Source organism: Acomys russatus, chromosome 31, assembly GCF_903995435.1.
Source record: "Acomys russatus chromosome 31, mAcoRus1.1, whole genome shotgun sequence".
Taxonomy (NCBI): domain Eukaryota; kingdom Metazoa; phylum Chordata; class Mammalia; order Rodentia; family Muridae; genus Acomys; species Acomys russatus.
The window spans coordinates 819538-840956 of NC_067167.1; the positions used below are offsets into that span (position 1 = coordinate 819538).

The 21419-nt window shown below is 57.4% G+C and overlaps 1 protein-coding gene and 1 non-coding gene across 2 annotated transcripts; both read left to right on the forward strand.

Annotated features, from left to right (window-relative positions):
* The first annotated feature begins 609 nt into the window (after positions 1-609).
* Positions 610-21138, forward strand: Hcn2 (hyperpolarization activated cyclic nucleotide gated potassium and sodium channel 2). Its single transcript, XM_051139856.1, has 8 exons — positions 610-1160; positions 9494-9917; positions 11110-11271; positions 13884-14102; positions 15703-15849; positions 19432-19672; positions 19825-19989; positions 20456-21138. The coding sequence occupies exons 1-8, from the start codon at positions 610-612 to the stop codon at positions 21136-21138; spliced, it is 2592 nt and encodes an 863-aa protein (XP_050995813.1).
* Trnan-guu (transfer RNA asparagine (anticodon GUU)) lies at positions 10921-10984 on the forward strand. Its single transcript has one exon. It is a non-coding gene; the product is annotated as a tRNA-Asn (tRNA).
* Positions 21139-21419: the final 281 nt, after the last annotated feature.

Sequence of the window (21419 nt, forward strand, 5' to 3'; positions counted from 1 at the left end):
GTCTGACTGTGCCTCAGTTTCTCCACAAGCAGGGCTTGGAGAGGGGCTGAGTTTCGAACCAAGAATGATCTCAGCCTTTCCCACACATATTCTTAGGTTATTGTCGTGAAAGGGGTGAAAGCGACAGAACCAGAGATCTGGTGGCCTCTGGGAGCACACTTTCATTATGGAATCTGGCACCTTGAGCAGAGAAAGGGGTTGGCACCCGTGGGGTGAGCGTCAGCGGTTGCCCTGCCCGCGGTGACCGCGGAGGAACCCCAAAGCGGACCAGATCCTGGCCTGCATGGCGCGCGCAGAGGCAAGAGCTGGCCAGCTGTGCTCGGTGACCTTGGGTGCGTCCTTGGCCTCAGTTTCCCCTGGGGAATCAAGCCTGAGCTCATCTCCAAGGTCTAAAGGGGCTGACTGACCTGGAGCCTGCCTGCTGACCCGAGCCTCAGTTTCCCCCATTCATTCCCGTGTTGGGGTGGGGGCAGCGCAGGTGGAGGCGGGGCTCACGCCCCCGCCCCTCCCCCGCGAGCGGAGGCTCCGCCCCCTGGCTCCGCCCTCCCTCGGGCTCGGCCGGCGGCGGCGGCGGCCGCTCCGCTCCGCACTGCCCGGCGCCGCCTCGCCATGGATACGCGCGGGGGCGGCGGGCGGCCGGGCGATAGTCCGGGCGCGACCCCTGCGCCGGGGCCGCCGCCACCGCCGCCGCCGCCCGCGCCCCCTCAGCCTCAGCCACCACCCGCGCCACCCCCGAACCCCACGACCCCCTCGCACCCGGAGTCGACCGACGAGCCCAGCCCGCGCGCCCGGCTCTGCAGCCGCGACAGCTCCTGCACCCTCGGCGCGGCCAAGGGCGGCGCGAATGGCGAGTGCGGGCGCGGGGAGCCGCAGTGCAGCCCTGAGGGCCCCGCGCGCGGCCCCAAGGTGTCGTTTTCATGCCGCGGGGCGGCCTCGGGGCCCGTGGCGGCCGAGGAGGCGGGCAGCGAGGAGGCGGGCCCGGCCGGCGAGCCGCGCGGCAGCCAGGCCAGCTTCCTGCAGCGCCAATTCGGGGCACTCCTGCAGCCCGGCGTCAACAAGTTCTCCCTGCGGATGTTCGGCAGCCAGAAGGCCGTGGAGCGCGAGCAGGAGCGCGTGAAGTCGGCGGGGGCCTGGATCATCCACCCCTACAGCGACTTCAGGTGCCGCCTCCGGGAGGGGCCCGTCCTTGGCGCGCCCGGGAGAGGGCGGGGCGCCGCGTCCCGGATGGTGACCTCGGGGTGGTGGCAATTCAGGGCACAGGCCGAAGATGGGGGGAGTCCCTTCGCGGTGACCTCGGGCGCGCCCCAGACCCGCCCCCGAGGGACTCTGGGGTGCAGAGGCTCCGCCCTTTTAGAGGCCTGGGGCGAGAGGGGGTCCCTGGCGTGCCCCCTCCCGCGCGTCCTGGCTGAGGTGGGCGAGCGCCGCGGCCTCAGAGCCAGGGTCTGAGCGCATAGGGGCGGAGAGGACAAATAGAGGGGAACGTGGGCGCCCATAGGCCGTGGAGCAGGAGCGAGGATGGAAGGATGGGTAGAAAGGAGAAAGGAAGAAAAGGAGGAGGAAGGAAAAGAAGAGGGGAAGGAAGGAAGGAAAGAGGGAAGGAAGGAAGAAAGGAAGGAAGGGCGCATGGAAAGGACGCGCCGGGGAGGCTTCGGGGAGGGGGTTATTAAGCGGGCGCCTCGCGTTCCCACGGTCTCCTCTTTGGCGCCCAAGGCGGGCGCGTCCTGAGTCCCCACATATCCCGGGTGTGTGGTTATAGACGTTGCCTGAGTTGGCTGCTGCGAGCAGCGGTAGGCGCTGGCGTAGGGCCATGACCCGAGTGTTTGCGTCTGTCTCTCCTTTCCAGGCAAGCTTGTGTGATGTGTTGCCTGAGGGGGTCCTGGGGGGCGTGTGCCCGCGGATGAAGGGGAGGGGAGAGTCCCTAGGGGTGTGGCTGGTGGGGCTCCAAAAGTACCTGTTGGGGTGCTGGCTGTGCGCGCGCGTTTATGTCCCGGGTGGATGTACACCCGCGGCCGTAGGGATAGCTGCGTTCGGTGACAGGGTGCAGGTTTGTGGACAGGACGTTCCGCTGTCCCGGAAAACTGTAGCCTGAAGTTTCAGGACCACGGACAGATCCGGGTCCTGGGGCGGCGCCTGCTCTTCTGGTGCCCTGATCCCTTCTCCCTAAGGCATGAGTCTCCCAGGACACTGACTATGGAACGAGGATGGTTCGCTGGTGACTTCATTTCTGTCATTCCTCTTTATCTCCAGGGCTTGATAACTGAGGTCCAGAAACAGCCTCCCCGAGACCAGAATGTCACTTGTACCAGAAACCTGATTGTGGGGAAGATGCCCCGGGGATAGGGCCAATAGGAGTTGTCCCCATACACCAGCCTGAGTGCCAGGCTGAGCATCGCTCCACAGACTTCCAGGCTTGAGAACTGCTCTATTCCCACCTGTGAAATGACACTAGAGGGCTGGCTTGCCAAGACTTCCTGGTTGACCAGTGTGGATGGAGTCAAGAGCCCGCCTGCCAGCCAGAGAAAGGCGTGGGGAGGGAGGGCAGAGGGGCAGGCTGTGGGGGCTACTCACCCACTCCCATCCCAGGCTACAGGTGGGGGGACATAAAGCCAGACTTACTTAGGCTTGGCTTCTTGCCTGCAGTGGGGACATGTGGCTGGTTTGGGGGTGGGTAGGGAGGGGAGGCTGTGAGGAGAAGGAATTGAGTTCCTGTTCTTAGGGCCCTGTGGGTGCAGATGCGGGGAGGGGGGCGGAGACTGGGACCTGTGGGTACAGATGCGGGGGGGGCCTGTGGGGCAGATGCTGGGGGGCTGTGGGTGCAGATGCGGGGAGGGGGGGGGGACTGGGACCTGTGGGGGGGCTGTGGGTGCAGATGCTGGGGGTGCGGGGACTGGGACCTGTGGGTGCAGATGCTGGGGGGAGGCTGTGGGTGCAGATGCGGGGGGGGGGACTGGGACCTGTGGGTGCAGATGCAGGGGGGAACCTGTGGGTGCAGATGCCGGGGGGGAACCTGTGGGTGCAGATGCTGGGGGGAGACCTGTGGGTGCATATGCTGGGGGGTGGGGACCTGTGGGTGCAGATGCCAGGGGGTGGGGTGGTGGAGGGCTGTGTATGCTGTGGCTGCTATGGAGTCTGGAGTATAAAGAGGTCCACAGGCAGGAGTCTTGTCTGGAGAACCAGACTGTAAAATAGGGGATGAGCGAACAGAGAAGGGGAGAGAGGCTGCAGCTGGCCTTAGAGGAGTCAATGAGGCCTTCAGGTCTCACAGCCGGTTCATGGGACCGCCACCTTTCATGTCTGGGGACTTGTGCCCCGTCTAGAACCTTCTTATCAGATGTTGACCAAGGCTGTCTCCAGAGCCTTTAGGAAACACCAGGTAACTGTTGACTGGTGGATAGTAAATTGATCGAATTTGGCCATCTGGGGTGAAACCGGGCTGCGTCTCTGCTGATGAACCCCCGCACACCCGAAACTAACTCTCTACTCACTTTTGTTCTGAGACAGGATCTCGTTAAGTTGTTCAGTGGCCTTCAACTTAGCATTCCTTTGCCTCAGTTTCCTGAATAGCCAACAGAATTAATGTAACATAAAAGGAGGGGGAATCCCACCCCCAAGCCTGGGAAAGGAAAAACCGTAGGTATGTGTGTACATAAAATCTTTATGCAGAGCAGAGGGCAGGGACCCCTCTCCCTATACAGGGCCTGAGTGTCTCCCTCTGTTGGCTCTGACTCGGTTCTGCCCTGTGACTTGACTGACATCCAGATGGGACTTTACTGGTTGGTGACTAGGAACTGGCCCACCCCATCCTGGGCAGGAGGGGAAGGTGCCAAGGGAGGCAGGGCTGTGTGTTGTGGGAGCCCTTGGGCACTGGTTGCCTGCAGCATGCTTTCCACAGGGACTTAGAGGAGCCAAGTTCTTAGCGGAATTCTGTTCCAGAGTCCCCTAGGACTGCAAGGTGCCTGGGGACCACTTTAGGCCTCTGCCTCGACTTTCCAAGATGTAAAGAGGATTATGGTGTTGGGGAAGGGGGGGTATCTGATGGTGTCTGGGAGGTTCTTCTCCTCTTCCAACTGATTCATAGAACTTTGTCCAAACTGTGCACCAACAGCTAAAAGTTACCATTTCAATTTTTATTACATTTGTGCACTGTGTGTGGGCGCCACACGTGTTAGCAGAGGAAGGCAACTTGTGGAGCCAGTGGAGTCAGGGCTCCCTTCTACCACCTGGGTCCCAGGGATTGAGTCAGTTAGTCAGGTGTGGTGGCAAGCACTTTCATCCAGCGACTACCTCCCCCCCCCCCGTTTTTGTTTTGTTTTTTTCTTTAAAAAAAAAATGGGGATGCTATTGAGACAGGGTCTCCTGAAGCTCAGGCTTGTCTTAAACTTATTCTAGTGGAGGATGACCTTGAAATCCTGATCCCCTGAGTGCTGGGGGACAGGAGGGTGCTACCAAGCCCAGTTTCGGTGTTGCTGGAATCGTGGCCCAGGCTTTGCACCTGCTAGGAGAGCGTGGCACCATAGACTTTCCAGTTTCAGAGCGTATTCTGCAGCTGGGATGACCTTCCACTCACAGCAATCCTCCTGCTTCATCCTGGCAGGTGCTAGGATCACAGGCAGTTGCCACCTCACCCAGTATGTCTGCTTCTCCTGAACATCAACCCTGGCCCTGAGAAGGTTCTAGAAGCTTCTATGGAGAAGCAAGTTTGAGGGGTTGGGGAAAGTGTTCCAGGCCTGGATGCTTAGGCTGGTGTGATACCTGGAGAGAAAGAGGAGAAAGCCAGACAGCGCAGCCCTGTGGACGCTGGTCCCTGGGCCTGCCACATCCCACTACTGGATGGCCAGGGGTCAGTGTGAGGTCAGGATGTTGCTCCCTGCATGTAAATCCCCGGAAATGTGCCCTGTATCGAGGCCCTACAATAAATCGCATTATCAACGAGGATCTGGGTTTTAAGCATGCACCTGCCTCCTCATGTGGGGGTGTTGGGACCCCAAAACTCTCAATGCGTGAAAAAAGTCTTTGGGGGAGGGGTTGAGATCAGGGTGGTCAAGGCCTCCTCTTCCTAGGTAACCCCGGTGCGGGGGTGTAGGGGGAGGACTCCTTTCCTCCACTTGGCCTCGGTTGCCCTTAAGACATCCTTCGGTTCAGCCTCCGACACACAGGAGTACAGTATCAGATGACGCCCCTCCTGCCATCCCCCACTCGCTGCCCTGACATCATTCCTGAGTTGACTGACAGATTGTACTACACCTGCCCAGGCCGGGATCTCCCAGCACTCTGCAGACTCCATTCTCGCAGATCCCTCTGCCTCCACCTGGGAAGCCCCACGGTGGGTTGGCACGGGGCCTTTGTACCCGCTGCTCAGGAAAGGAGATGCCACCTCCTCTGAGCACCTACCCAGGCCCCTCCGGGGCATGCAGTGCAAATACGGCCCGATGGGCATTTCCCCCTCAACCAACCCCCATAGGAACTGGGGTTGGGGTGTGGGTGTGTGTCCCTCTACTGTCCCTGGGCACTCGGCATATACAAACATCTGCACCTGCGACTCCAGCTGTCTTCCCTGCCACCTGCTCTGGGGACTCGGTGGGCTCAGGCCCTGGTCCTCCGCCTGAGCCAGTAATCCCTAACCTCCCGCCTCTAATCCCTCCAGCTGTGCTTGGATCTGCCATCCCAGACGGTTTTCTGGCCACATCTGGGGTCTGCCTGGAGTGATATGGCTGCCCTTGTTGGGCCATCATGCCTGGCTTTAAGGGCTCAATTGCCAGCTCCTAGGATTGTCCCAGTGGGGGCTGAGACCCACTCCAGAAGAATCCAGCTGAAAACAGCTGGGGCTTTTCTATGCTACCCCATGATCCATGGGCCTCAGTTTCCCTTCAGAGCTGAGACTGGCAGGGCAGTGGAGGGGAAACAGTTCATTGGGTATTAGCCATCCAGAATCCACCTATGGGTGGGAGAGGAGCTGGGGCCACAGCATGCTCCTGAGCGTTTTCACAGAATTAGGCGGTGTCATTAGGACTCACTGTTGCTTATTGGGAGAGTTTGTTTGTTTGTTTTTTGTTTTTTGTTTTTGAGACTTGAGACAGGATCTCCTCAAACTCACTGTGTAGCTAAGGGTGTCTTTGAACCCTTGATTCTCTTGCCTTGACACCTTTCAGGGGACTGACCTCTGCCCAGAGGTCCCTGTTGGGGGTGGGGCTGATAAGACCTGGAGCCTCGGAGAAGGTGGGACACTACTTAAGGGTGCACAGCCTGGGAGAGATGTCAGAGCTGTGTCTGATCCACCCACCACCCTCGAGCTAGATGTCTGCCTCACAGCTTGGGGCTGGTGAGGTAAGGGTGGGGGAGGGGACCTCCGCAGAGCCCTGGGGATCGGGTGTGCCTGGCCTGTTTCCCTTGGTATGGGACCTCTGAGCCCTCCCTCCCCTTCCCTTCTGACGATATCTGTGGGGACCAGGTTGACTGGCGAGGATGAAGTTGGGGAACATTTGGGTTAAAGCAGGCGGACCCCACCCTACCAGGGCTGCCACCCGTTCCCTCTCCAAAGCCATATACTGCGTGACCTGGAGATGCAGCCAGTAGACAGGGTGGCTGGGGATAGAAGACAGGCCCACATGACTCCTGGGTCCCCCTTCCCTCTGGGCAAGCCTTGGGCCTCAGTAGGAAGTATGCCTGGCCCTGACCACCCCAGAGAGGGACAAGAAGCAGATGTGGAGCTGCAGCCTAGAAGGCGAGGTGTCCGCTGTGGGTTTTCAGACTGTTTCCAGGCCCCTCTACCCATTTCTAAGCCTCCTTCCCATGACCACTGAAAGCTCCCCCCAGTGGTTTCTGGGTCCCCCTGGTGGTTTCTTGACCCATTCTTAGTTGTTTCCAGTTCCCCCCAACCACAGATGGTTACCACCAACGGTGGTTTCTAGTCCCTGTTGACCTCCGGTTGCTCTTTCGCGCTTGTTTTATTCAATAGCTCTTTCTCCAAAGAGAAGGAAGGCATCCTCGGTCCAGGGAGGGAGAGGTTGAGGCCAAACCTCATGACGGATTCTGGGGACAGCAGTTCAGAGTGCCAAGTGACAGGATCTCTCATCATGGCCTGAGACACCAGTGCTGTCCAGATCCGTGCCCAAAAATTAAAGCAGTTATTTTTGGCTGAGAGATGCCCAGCAGTGCTCTTAAAGAGAAGTGGAGTTTGGTTCTTTCCCCCTCAGTGAGTTGGCTTACAATCTCCTGTAACTCCGGCTCCAGGAGAGTCAGACGCCCACTTCTGCCCTCCTCGTGGACTGCACTCACATGCACAGGGCCTCAGGTAGACAAACATACACATACTTTTGTTTGTTTGTTTGTTTTTTCTTGAGATAGGGTTTCTCTGTGTAGCCCTGGCTGTCCTGGACTCCCTTTGTAGACCAGGCTGGCCTTGAACTCACCACGATCCGCCTGCCTCTGCCTCCCAAGTGCTGGGATTAAAGGCGTGAGACACCACACCTGGCTAACATACACGTAATTTAAAAAGAAGAACTCTTGGGCCAAAGAGATGGCTCAGAGGTTAAGAGCACTGGCTGCGCTTCCAGAGGTCCTAAGTTCAATTCCCATCAAGCCGCACGGTGGCTCACAACTATCTGTCATGTGACCTGCTGCCCTCTTCTGTCGTGCATGACGAGGCTGGCCTTGAACTCACAGAGATCTTGTCTGCTTCTGCCACCCAAGTGCTGGGATTAAAGACATGCGCCACCACGCCCGGCTCAAAAGAGAAATCTTTAAATCTGTTGAGGTTTGATGGCCCCCCTCCCCCATCCCTTGGCTCTGGAGGTCTTGTCCCCACCAAGAGGGCGTGTGAGGAGCTTCACAGGTCAACAGGATCCTCCACAAAAGGGTTTCACACACCCCCACCCCCCGTTTGGGGCTGAAGAAGACAAAAAGACTAAGGTTCCCAAGGAGCAGAGAAGCTTGTCCAAGGTCACTCGTGCATGGCAGGTGCCAGCACAGAGATGTGCCGGAGACACTGGGTGTTGTCCAGCCCTTGGCTCTCACAGTCTGAGCTGCCGTCAGTGCTCCAGTACAAACCACTTTTTAATTTTTTTTTTTTCTCTCTCTCTCTCTCTCTTTGGACTGTTTCCTTGAACTCAGTTCTCTGAAGTGAAGTGCTGGTCGCCTGCTGGGCATGTTTATAACTGTTCCCATGAGGTGCAGGCCGGCAGAAGGAGCCAGCACACAGACGCTGCCGCTGCACCGTGACACGTCACTCCTTTGAGCTGATTCCGGGGAGTGCCCCAGTTTGTGTGCTCTAGAAACAGTGGGCTCTGTGCCTATGGGGAGCCCCAAATTCAGAGGGTCATGCCAGACCTCCAGTAATACAAGGGGGCTGGCACTGTCCAGGGGTGGGGAGACCACTCTCCATTTTTTTGTTTTGAGATAGAGTTTCTCTGTGGAGCCCTGGCTGTCCTGGACTCGCTTTGTAGACCAGGCTGGCCTCGAACTCACAGATCTGCCTGCCTCCTCCTCTGAAGTGTTGGGATGACATCTGTGGCCACCAGGCCTAGCTCTCTAAGGTACTTCTTGAGGTGACCAGCTGTGCCTTGCAAGAGCTGCACCTCTCTATGGTGTGGGCCCTGTGGCTCTTGCTGGGTACGAGTGTGCCTGACAAGCCCCTACCCTGTACCCCTACCTGGCTCTCAGCCCACACCCTGGCCCACCCAGCGGTGTGCCACCTCCCAGCTCCCAGGTGCTCCCATCCTTTTTGAAGGCCAGGCTTGTGCCAGGCACATTGTCCCTCTTTGGTCATGTGAACTGTTTAATCTATTTTGAGCCTTCTCTGCGGTCTGGAGGTACCGTCAAGGCAAGGTCAGAGTGGGTCAGAGAGGGGGACCCTGGCTGCCTGCGATCAGGAGGGTTCTTTATGATCTGGGGTCCCACAAAGAAACCTACCCCTTAGGGTTGGGGTCCCAGAGAGAGACCCCCATTAATGTTGTCCAGAGAGAGACCACCTTAGGGTTAGGGTCTCAGAGAGAGACCCCTTTAGGGTTGGGGTCCCAGAGAGAGACCACCTTAGTGTTGTGGTCCAGAGAGAGACCACCTTAGGGTTGGGGTCCCAGAGAGAGACCCCCATTCGTGTTGGGATCCTGGAGAGAGACCCCCATTAGTGTTGCAGTCCCAGAGAGAGACCACCTGAGGGTTGGGGTCCCAGAGAGAGACCCTTTTAGGGTTGGGGTCCCAGAGAGAGAGAGCCTCTTAGGGTTAGGATCCCAAAGAGAGACCACCTTAAGTTGAGGTTCCAGTGACCACCTTAGGGTTGGGGTTGGAGACCACCTTGGGGTGGGGTTCTGGAAACCAGCCTTAGGGTTAGGAGACCCGTCTTTGCGTTGGGGCCCTAGAAAGAGATCGCCTTGTTGGTGTCCAGAGACCCATCCCCACCCTTAGTTTTGGGTCCCAGATAGGACGACCTTGGGGTGGGGCCCCAGAGGGCACTCCCTAGGTCAAAGCCAGGAGGTGTGAGCATCCTGCCTCTCGCCAGGTTCTACTGGGACTTCACCATGCTGCTGTTCATGGTGGGGAACCTCATCATCATCCCTGTGGGCATCACTTTCTTCAAGGACGAGACCACTGCGCCGTGGATCGTGTTCAATGTGGTCTCGGACACCTTCTTTCTCATGGACTTGGTGCTGAACTTCCGCACCGGCATCGTTATTGAGGACAACACGGAGATCATCCTGGACCCCGAGAAGATAAAGAAAAAGTACCTGCGCACGTGGTTCGTGGTGGACTTCGTGTCGTCCATCCCAGTGGACTACATCTTCCTCATCGTGGAGAAGGGCATCGACTCCGAGGTCTACAAGACGGCGCGCGCCCTGCGCATCGTGCGCTTCACCAAGATCCTCAGCCTGCTGCGGCTGCTGCGGCTCTCTCGGCTCATCCGCTATATCCACCAGTGGGAGGAGGTGAGGGGCGGGGAGAAGACAGGTGTGGGCGGGGTCCCAAGGATGTGGTCTTGAGTACCTTGCGTTTGGGCAGGATCAGGGGCGGGGGGGGGGGTGCCGGAGGAGGGGCTGGAGATGGGGCCTTGGGTGTCGGGTTTTAGGTGTTGGGCTTGAGTGGAACCCAAGTAATTCTCTGTGGGTGGAGCCAATGACCTGAAGGTTAGACTTTGGCATGGGTGTGGCCATGGCTTTAGGGCCAGAGCTTTGACTTGGGGTTCCTGTGAGAGACATAGACGGCAATATTACCGGGACGGGGTCTTGAGGGGCAGGGTCACAAGAAACAGACCAGGGCTGTAGGACTTTGGGCAGAGCTGTGGAGGTGGGGCCCTCATGGATGCCAATCCTGGGACGTCCTGGCTTTGGGTTGTGGGTGTGGCCAAGGCTGAGGCTGTAAGAGGAACCAGGGCTAAGGCCTCTAGCAGGAACTAAGATGGGCATCTTAAGGTAGAGCCAAAGCTGTAGGTTGGGCCCTTGAGTGCCACGAGGGGTGGGAGCAAGGTTGCAGGGGGCAGCTGGCAAGAACACAGGGCAGGATTCTTACTGTTGGAGCCTTAAGGGAAGAGGCCACACCCAGGTCTGTCTGGGATGGAAGGCCCAGGGTTAGATCACAGGGAGATGTGCAAGGTCTGTAGCAGGAGTGGGGGGGGGGGGGAGATGACACTCATTTCTAGGTGAAGGATTGGGACAGGGGACAACTCACACTGTAGTAATAGGCTCAGGGGCAGGGCTGGAGATCAGATAGCCTTGGGGACCCCCATGGGACTCCTACCCCATGGAGTCAGGGCTAGTACCTTCAGGACACTGGACTTTGGGGAGACCTTCAGACAGCCTCACTGAGTTGTTACCATGCCCCTTCCTGTGCACTGTGAGATGTGGGGGAAAGAAACTCAGACTTCTGCAGTCACCTCCCTCCCAATTCTAGACCCCAGGCTCCAGCCCCGAGTCTGCCCACTCCTTGTAGCCGGCTAGTTCAGTCGGTAGAGCGTGAGACTGTTAATCTCAGGGTCGTGGGTTCGAGCCCCACGACTCCTAACCCTGGCTCCCTTGGAACTTGGAGGGCGGGGACAGGACTGGGGCAGGATGATGGGTCACGGGTGAGGCGTGCTGATGGGAATTCGGAGCAAACAGAAGTGGTCGGCCGTGCCCCCCTCAGATTTTCCACATGACCTACGACCTGGCGAGCGCGGTGATGCGCATCTGTAATCTGATCAGCATGATGCTCCTGCTGTGCCACTGGGACGGCTGCTTGCAGTTCCTGGTCCCCATGCTGCAGGACTTCCCCAGCGACTGCTGGGTGTCCATCAACAACATGGTGGTAAGTGCGCTCCGGCGGAGCGACAGCGCAGCCTGCCCCTGGGCCCCCATGCCCGCCCACTGGGCCTGCCTGAGGTCCTCTGTAGGGAGCAGCCCGCCCCTGGGCCCCCATGCCCACCCACTGGGCCTGCCTGAGGTCCTCTGTAGGGAGCAAAGCGCCTACCTGCTGTGACAGATGGTGCCCACTAGCGCCCCCTAGAGATCCTTCAGCCCACCTTGCCCTGGTGGCTGACGCCTGCCAAGGTAGCCAGGAGCTCCCTGAGACAGCACAGCAGCCATTTTTCCGTGTCATACAGATACTCAGTGATCTTCTTACTTTAAGAAATGTTTTACTTAAAGTTTTTTTTTTTTTTTTTTTTTTTTTTTTTTTTTGTTTTTTTTTTTTGAGACAGGGTTTCTCTGTGTAGCCTTGGCCATCCCGGACTCACTTTGTAGACCAGGCTGGCCTCGAACTCACAGCGATCCGCCTGCCTCTGCCTCCCGAGTGCTGGGATTAAAGGCGTGCGCCACCACGCCCGGCTTAAAGGATTTTTTTTTTCTTTTTAAAGATTTATTTATTTATTATTATGAATACAGTGCTCTGTCTGCATGTATACCTGCAGGCCAGAAGAGGGCATCAGATCTCAGAGATGGTTGTGAGCCATCATGTGGTTGCTGGGAATTGAACGCAGGACCTCTAGAGGAGCAGTCAATGCCCTTAACCTCTGAGCCATCTCTCCAGCCCTTGTTTTTTTTTTTAAGCTAGGCATGCTAGCACAGGCCTTTAATCCTAGCACTTGGGAGGCAGAGGCAGGTGGATCTCTGTGAGTTCAAGGCCAGCCTGGTCTACAGAGCTAGTTCCAGGCAGCCAGGGCTACACAGAGAAACCCTATCTTGAAAAACAAACAAACAAGAACAACAACAAACAAAAAAAAAAAAAAAAGAAAGAAAAAAAATTTTTTTATTTTAGACTTATTTCATTTTACGAATGTATTTGCCTGTATGTATATCTGACCTACAGAGATCAGAAGAGGATGTCAGATCCCCTAGACCTGAATTTATGAACGTGCGTGCTGAGAACTGAACTGGTGTCCTCTTCAAGAGCAACACATGCTCTTAACAGATGAACAACCCCCAGCCTTGTTCGTTTGAAAGAGTTCATATTAGGTTTATGTGTTGTTGTTTTTGAATTATGTGTGTGTATGAGGGTATGTGCACATGAGTGCAGTGCCCTCGGAGGCCAGAAGAGGGCATCAGACGCTCTGAAGCTGGAGTTCCAGGTGGATGTGAGCTACCATGTGAGTTTTAGGAACCCAGCTCAGGCCCTCCAGAAAACTGGCCAATGTTCCTACCTGCTAAGCCATCTCTCTGGTCCCTCTTAGGTTTTGTAGTCAGCATCTCCTGCAGCCCAACTGGCCTCAGGCTCACTAGCTGGCTGAGGATGACCTCTAGAGCGCTGGGTGACAAGTGTGTACTCCCACCAGCTTCTCTTTTTGTCTTTATGCAAATGTATTTAAAAACAAAACAACCTTCAAAGGGGAAAGTTGTTACCACAAGCCCTACAAAATAGCAACTCCTAGTGCCTGTTGTCCCCATGTCTGTATCACAGACAATTGAAAAGAGGCTCTGGTAGCTTCTAAGAGAGGCAGCTGCAGGCTGATAGCAGGTTTAACACTAGCACTGGCAAAGTAGCAAGACCATCTCAGAACAGAGCAAAGAAGGGCTGAGGTTGGGGCTGGAGAGATGGCTCAGAGGTTAAAAGCACTGACTGCTCTTCTAACGGTCATGAGTTCAGTTCCCGGCAACCACATCGTGGCTCACAACCATCTATAACGAAATCTGGTGCCCTCTTCTAGCCTGCTGGCAAAATGCTGTATACATAATAAATCTTTTTAAAGTCTTAAATTAAAAAAAAAAAAAAAAAAAAGAAGGGCTGAGGGTGGCTCTGCAGTAGAGCCTCACCTAGAATCCCACAGCGAGGGGCTGGCAGGAAGGCTAGAGGACGTGGCTCAGTGACAAGCACCTGCCAGGCATCTCTGAGGCCTTAGGTTTCATCTCAGAACAGTGAAAGTGTGGGAGCAGTCTTCGGCGAGGGCCGCACCCCAGGCCAGGGCCTCGCTGAAGCTTGGTGTGTGTCAGTCAGGACACAGCACTCAGGCATCAGTGGAGTCTGCAGCCGGGGAAGGAGAACCCACAAACGCCCCTCCCAGGAGCCTGGCACAGCTGCCCCGGCTGAGGAGCCTATTGTCCAGCCGCTGCCTGCACAAGCAGTTCCATTTCCTGCATGAGCCCAGTGTCCCCCCCCTTTCCTGGCCGGGTCAACTGAGGACATCTGGGGGTGGACCGCTCCCCTCTCTGCCCCTTGGGTGTTATCCCAGTATCCCAAGGACCCAAAGTGGGCACTCTTGACCTTGAGTGCAACCCCTGTGAGGCTTAGTCTCCCCTGGTGGCATCAGGCCTGCCCCTGCTGTTGCCTCATTCGACATGTGGATGCCCGTGTCCTCTGCCTGAGACTGCCTCGGTTACCTCTGGTCACGGGGAGCTCACCCCATCCGGTGCTCACGGGGGTGGAGGTTGGGGGAGGGGGCAGGTGGGCTCAAGGGCCTCCCTGAACGGCCTCTGCTGACCTTGCAGAACCACTCTTGGAGCGAGCTGTACTCCTTCGCGCTCTTCAAGGCGATGAGCCACATGCTCTGCATCGGCTACGGGAGGCAGGCGCCCGAGAGCATGACGGACATTTGGCTCACCATGCTCAGCATGATCGTGGGGGCCACCTGCTACGCCATGTTCATCGGGCACGCCACGGCGCTCATCCAGTCCCTGGACTCATCACGGCGGCAATACCAGGAGAAGGTCAGGGGCGGGAGGCCGCGCCTCTGGTCTGAGCTGGGGGGAGATGGGCCTGCCCTGAGTATGAGGAGGCGGCTTACCTGGAGTCTGAGGGGGCCATGTAACCCACTGGTTTTAAGAGTTCCTGTAACTGCTCAGGACAGACTCACAGGAAGGAGCCAGGTCGGGGACGGATGAAGGGAGGGGACAGGAACCCATGGAGTTTCAAACCAACAAGACCAGTCCCTGGGGTCCAGTTCTGAGTGTTCTGGGGTATCAGTGCCATGAGGGTGGCTGGGAAGCAGGGTGAACCTCTGGAAAGAGTAGTTGTCAGCCGTTTCCGTCTGCCTTCTGCAGGAGTGTGTCCTCAGGGCCGGTAGTAGTGGCAGCTGCTTTGGGCCACATGGCACCTGCACCCTTGCTTTCTGCAATGGGTCCCAGTTCCCCACCCCCTACAGTGCCAGCCCGGTCAGCCGGGCTCTGTGCCATTTGCCCTCGTCCGGAAGCCTCGGTCTCACACCCAAACATGAGCTGGTGCTGCCACCCACCCGTCACGGGGTCCGCTGAGATAAGGGCAGCTGTGGCTGGGGCAGCCCTGGGGTACTGTGCTGGGGACAGCCTGGCACCCACACCCCAGCCCTGCTAAGGAGGGGCTGGTTCTGTGTTGGTCCCCAGGCCCCAGGCCAGGGCTGTGGATGGGACTCAGCATGCGTACTGAATGCTGACACTATATATAGCTACGTCTCGGAAATATGAGCCAGGCACCCAAGGTGCCTACACAATAGACTTGTTTGTTGGCTTTTTGGGAGGCGGGGTTCGAGACAGGGTTTCTCTGTGCAGCCCTGGCTGCCCTGGAACTCACTCTAAACCAAGCTGGCTTGGAGCTCAGAGAGATCCACCTGCCTCTGCCTCTGCCTCTGCCTGAGTGCTGGGATTAAAGGCGTGCACCAGCACAGCCTGCCTCACAATAAAGACATTTTGATAGATATGGTATCACAGAACCCAGAATGGCCTCAAACTAGCTGTGCAACAAAGGATGACCTTGAACTCTTGACACACACACACACACACACACACACACACACACACACACACACGAGGTTAAAGGTGCACACCACTATACCTGACCTAGATCAGGCTTAAACACACATATGTCTGCTGGGTGGGCGTGGTGTCTCAAGCTGTTACACCAGCACTTGGAAAGCTGAATTCAAATTTCAGGCCAGCCTGAACTTCAGAGTGAGACCCTGGGGAGGGGACTCAATGACTGCCGTGCTGGCCGGAAGAGGGGACTCAGTGACCGCTGTACTGGCCTGGGGAGGGGACTCAGTGACTGCCTTGCTGGCCGAGCATCCGTGAAGACCTGGGTTCCGCTCTGGCATCAGAAACGTTCTGTGGTGGCCCATGTCTAGCATCCCAGCACTTGAGAGGCAGAGGCCGGAAGATCAGGAGTGTAAGGTTATCCTTGGCTGCATAACAAACTTGAGGCCAGTCATCATTTGTGGTTTGCGTTGCTGGGCTTGTCATCTCCGTGGACCACGCTGGGCGGCGCTGGGTTAGGCTGGGTGGTACTGGGCCGGGCCTGTCTCTGGGGTGAACACTGACCCTGCTCTCGTCCCCTCAGTACAAGCAAGTAGAACAGTACATGTCCTTCCACAAACTGCCTGCCGACTTCCGCCAGAAAATCCACGATTACTATGAGCACCGGTACCAGGGGAAGATGTTTGATGAGGACAGTATCCTCGGGGAGCTCAACAGTCCACTGCGTGAGGTGAGGTGACTGCAGTCACAGGACCTGGGCAGTCTCAGCCACACCCCAGCAGCCCACACACCCACCTGTGCCCAGGGTCCCGTGGACAAGCTGACAGGGCACAGGCGGGACCCGCGGGGTCAGGTCTGAGCAGCCTGTTCAAGCCCAGCTAGGCAAGTCTCCCAGGCCCTCCCAGGCCAACGCCTGCTTGCCTGCCAGCTGCAAGCACGAAGTCTCCCAGGTGCAGGATGTGAACCACACATCTGTGTAGGTGTGCTCGCTCCAAAACCCTCGGGGAGGGTCCTTTCCCCTTCTCCCGTCATCCAGGGTCCTTACTTAGTTCATGTGTGTGTGTGTGGGGGCTTTGCATGTATCTCTGCACCAAGTACATATGTGGTGCCTGCGGAGGCCGAGGAGAACATTAGATTCCCTGGAACTGGATTTACTGACAGTTGTCAGCCACTATGTTGGTGCTGGAAGTCCTACCCGGGTTTTCTGGAAAGGACAGACAGTGCTCTGACTTCTGAGCCATCTCTCCAGCCCCCCCCCCCCCTTAAAGATTTTACTTGGTGTGCGTGCATTAGTACGCAAGCACCCACCAGTGCCTGTGCAGATGCCCATGGAGGGCAGGAGTCGTATCTGACCCATTAAAGCTGGAGTCACAGCCATCTGTGAACCACGAGATGTGGTTCTGGGACGCAGACCTCATGGCTGAGCAACAGACGCTTTCGCCAGCCGTCTTTAAATGCACACGTGCGCGTGTCTGTGTCTGTGCAGGTGCACACAGCCTTGCCAGAAGACAAGTTTGGATTTCGGGCTTTGAGAACACCGTCTCTCACTGGCCTGGAGCTCAGCCATTCAGCTAGGCAGGCTGACCAAGCAAGCCCGGGGGGGGGGGGTCCTGTCTCTGCCTCCCCAGACCTGGGATGCTAAGCATCCTTGGCTTCTTACGCGTGTGTTGAGGTGCTTACGTAGAAAGCACTTCATTGACTTGAGCCATCCCCCAGTACTGTCCTCACTTCGTACCCCTTCCCCCACGGTTACAAGGGTCCCTTAAAGCTTGATTTCACCTGAATAACTCTTCAAAGACTCCATTTCCAAAAAAAAGTCCCATGTAACAGGTTCCAGGGCTCAGCCGCAGGCTTGCCGTCAGTCAGCGGGGCTAGGGAGACGTAAGGGACAGCGATGATAGTCAGTGTGGGGCAAGTGTGCTGAGCCGAGGGCATGGATGTCTACTTCCAGGTGGGGGGGGGCATGGCCAGGGCAGAGGCTTTCAGGAGGTGCCTGCCAAGGCTAGGAGGCTAGGTACCTGTGCAGAGGCTTGGGAGCCTCTGGGCTGGGGCCCAGGGCTGTGTGGGCATATCCCAGGAGGCAGCCTCTGCTTAATAGCCTTGGAGATAGTCAACAATATTGGATTGTTACTCTCCCTTGATCCTTTGTGGCTCACAGGCCACAGAACGCATGAAGTACACAGGTTTATAGCAGAGGCATCCATCTCCACTTCCAAAACTTTACCAGCAGCCCAAAGGAAACATTTCTTCTTTTTTGTTTTTTAAGATTTATTTATTTATACAAAATAAAAAATTAAAAATAATAAGCCAGGCAGTGGTGGCGCATGCCTTTAATCCCAGTACTTGGGAGACAGAGGCAGGCGGATCTCTGTGAGTTCCAGGACACCCAGAGCTGTTACACAGAGAAACCTGTCTTGAAACACCAAATAAATAAATAAATAAATATTTATTTGTGATATATATGTGTATATATGTATGTATATATAGATACATATATATATATATATTACACCTGCAGGCCAGAAGAGGGCATCAGATCCCAGTGTAGATGGCTGTGAGCCACCTAGTGGTTGCTGGGAATTGAACTCGGGAGGTCTGGAAGAGCAGATGGTACTCTTAACCTCTGAGCCATCTCTCCAGTCCAACATTTCTTTTTTAAATAAATTTTTGTTTTCATTTTATGTGTATGGGTGTTTGGGCTGCGTGTCTGTCGGGCATGTGCACGCAGTGCCAGGAGCAGCCAGAAGAGGGCACTGACACCAGGCCGTCTGGAACAGCTCCGAGCCTGTAACTCCTCCTAGCCATTCTTTTTCTTTCCTTCTTTTCTTTGTTTTTGTTTTTTGGGACAGGGTCTCTCTGTGTAGCCTTGGCCGTTCTGGAACTCATTCTGTAGACCAGGCTGGCCTCGAACTCACAGAGATCCGCTTGCCTCTGCCTCCCGAGTGCTGGGATTACAGGTGTGCCCCACCACCACCCTGCTCTTTTCTTTTCCTTTCTTTTTTTCGAGACAGGGTTTCTCTGTGTAGCCTTGGCTGTCCTGGACTCACTTTGTAGATCAGGCTGGCCTCGAACTCACAACGATCTGCCTGCCTCTGCCTCCCGAGTGCTGGGATTAAAGGCGTGCACCATTGTGCCCGGCTCCCTTTTTCATTTTTGAGACAAGGTTTCTCTGTCATCACAAGGTGAGCTTAAATTTCTGCCTCAGCTCCCCCCTCCCCCCCGGTGCTGTGGGATGGCAGGCCTGAGCCAACTAGCCTGGCCTGGATGGTCACCTTTTCACGAGTTCCTCAGAGTCCCTCCTCCTTGGCAGGGCCTGTGCTCACAGCCAGCCTTGTCATGACAGTAACAAGTGAGTCATGGAGGCTGGTCTCCTTCGCCACGGGTATCTTGCTGGGATTTGCTTATTTGTTCTTGGCGATGACCTTGTCTGTTTAAGCAGCACAAGCAAGCCTCGGCCTGGCTGGGAGTTACGTTGAGTATGTAACAAAGAGAGAATGAATGTCCTGACTGAAGGCCGAGGACGTGTGTGACGCGGCCCTCCTTCCCTTCACAAGGGTTCCATTTCCGTGAGACAGGATCTCATGTAGCTCAGGATGTCCCAGAATGTCCCTGTATAGGTGAGGATGACCTTGAACTGCTAACCCTCCTACCACTCCCACCTCCACAGTGCTGTGAGGACAGGCATGCTGGGGATGGGACCCAGGGCAGGCCAGCAGCGAGCACCGCCCCCTGAGCCCCATCCAGCCTGTCTGCTGAAAAAGAGACTTTTTTTTTTTTTTTTTAAATAGTATACGAGTGCTTTATCTGCAGAAGAGGGCATCAGATCACATTATAGATGGCTGTGAGCCACCATATGGTTGCTGGGAATTGAACTCAGGACCTCTGGAAAGAGCAGGTGGTGCTCTTAACCACTGAGCCATCTCTCCAGCCCCAAGAGACCACTTTTACTTTCTCTTTATACTGGCTTTCTCCAGTCCAATGTCTCCTGTGCCCTGGTGCTGTGGGGACTTCCCTGTATGTCTTGTTTGTTTGTTTTTCGAGACAGGGTTTCTCTGTGTAGCTTTGGCTGTCCTGGACTCACTCTGTAGACCAGGCTGGCCTCAAACTCACAGCGATCCGCCTGCCTCTGCCTCCCGAGTGCTGGGGTTAAAGGCGTGCACCACCCTGTATGTCTTGAGCCCATCTCCTGCCCTGGCCTCCAGTATCTCTCTAGGAAGTTGAATGGGGGGGAGGGGCCACCGGGTAGCACAGAGGAATCCGAGGGCCCGAGTTACCAAACCAGTCACTTAGCCAGCCTCCCTCCCACCTGCAGGAGATCGTGAATTTCAACTGCCGGAAGCTGGTGGCGTCCATGCCGCTGTTTGCCAACGCAGACCCCAACTTCGTCACAGCCATGCTGACAAAGCTTAAGTTTGAGGTCTTTCAGCCTGGAGATTACATCATCCGAGAGGGGACCATCGGCAAGAAGATGTACTTCATCCAGCACGGGGTGGTGAGCGTGCTCACCAAGGGCAACAAGGAGATGAAGCTGTCGGATGGCTCCTATTTTGGGGGTGAGCACCCCGTGGCAAGGCTGAGCTCTGGACAGCTCAGGCCCAGGGAGGCCCCAGGAGGGTTTGGTCCGGCAGCTGGTGGCTTAGAGGGCGTGCTGGGCGGGCAGCTGTGCACAGCTTGGGCCGCTGAGGCTCCATGCTTGGTTTTGCAGAGATCTGCTTGCTCACAAGGGGCCGGCGCACAGCCAGCGTGCGGGCTGACACCTACTGCCGCCTCTACTCGCTGAGCGTGGACAACTTCAACGAGGTGCTGGAGGAGTACCCCATGATGCGGCGTGCCTTCGAGACCGTGGCCATCGATCGCCTGGACCGCATTGGTGAGCCGCCAGATGGAGGGGGGCCGGGGGAAGGGGGAGCACAGCATAAAGCATGGGGCGCTGAGGGGTGTCCAGGTGGTGTGGGGGAGGGGTAGGGGTGAACAGGGGAGGTATGGAGGTACAGTATTGGTATGGGCTATCCAAGGTCTGTTGAGCAACATCTGGAAGGAGGCTGGTGGCCTGTGTGGGTCATGTGGGGTCGGGGAGGGGTGGAGGGAGGCCTCGTGGATGACAAGATAGAGGAATCAGATTGAGTGCAGTGGGGCAGGATGGGTCAGAGGTCATGTGCCTGCATATGACAGACACTCCCTGGAATTTGCACACAGTGGGTGCGCAAAACATGCCAACTGCATGTAGTCGTGCGAGCTAGCTGTGCAGTTCGCAGCAGGTGCAGACATCGTGCTTGCTGCTAGGCAGGTGCTCAGGCCGGCACTGACCCCCACCCCACCACTCCCTCTGCCCACAGGCAAGAAGAACTCCATCTTGCTGCACAAGGTTCAGCACGACCTCAGCTCGGGCGTGTTCAACAACCAGGAGAACGCCATCATCCAGGAGATCGTCAAGTACGACCGTGAGATGGTGCAGCAGGCAGAGCTGGGCCAGCGTGTGGGGCTCTTCCCGCCACCGCCACCGCCACAGGTCACCTCAGCCATCGCCACACTGCAGCAGGCTGTGGCGATGAGCTTCTGCCCACAGGTGGCGCGCCCGCTTGTGGGGCCCCTGGCGCTCGGCTCCCCACGCCTCGTGCGCCGCGCGCCCCCGGGGCCTCCGCCTCCTGTAGCCTCGCCGGGGCCACCAGCCGCCAGTCCCCCGGCCGCGCCCTCTAGCCCCCGGGCACCGCGGACCTCACCCTACGGTGCACCCAGCTCTCCGGCCACACGCGTGGGGCCCGCACTGCCGGCGCGTCGCCTGAGCCGCGCCTCACGCCCGCTGTCCGCCTCGCAGCCCTCGCTGCCACACGGGGCGCCTACGCCCAGTCCTGCGGTGTCCGCGCGCCCGGCCAGCAGCTCCACGCCGCGCCTGGGACCTGCGCCCACCGCCCGGACCGCCGCGCCCAGCCCGGACCGTAGGGACTCAGCCTCGCCGGGCGCTGCTGGCGGCCTCGACCCGCTGGACTCTGCGCGCTCGCGCCTCTCTTCCAACTTGTGACCCTTGCGCGCCGCCCCGCGGGCCGGGCGGGGCCGTCATCCACACCAAAGCCATGCCTCGCGCCGCCCGCCCGTGCCCGTGCAGAAGCCATAGAGGGACGTAGGTAGCTTAGGCGGCGGGCGGCCCTGCGCCCGGCTGTCCCCCCCATCGCCCTGCGCCCACCCCCATCGCCCCTGCCCCAGCGGCGGCCACGCACGGGAAAGGGAAGGGCGCGATCACCTCGGTGCCTCAGCCCCAACCTGGGACGGGGACGGGGGTGGCCCTGGCCGAGGACCTGGCTG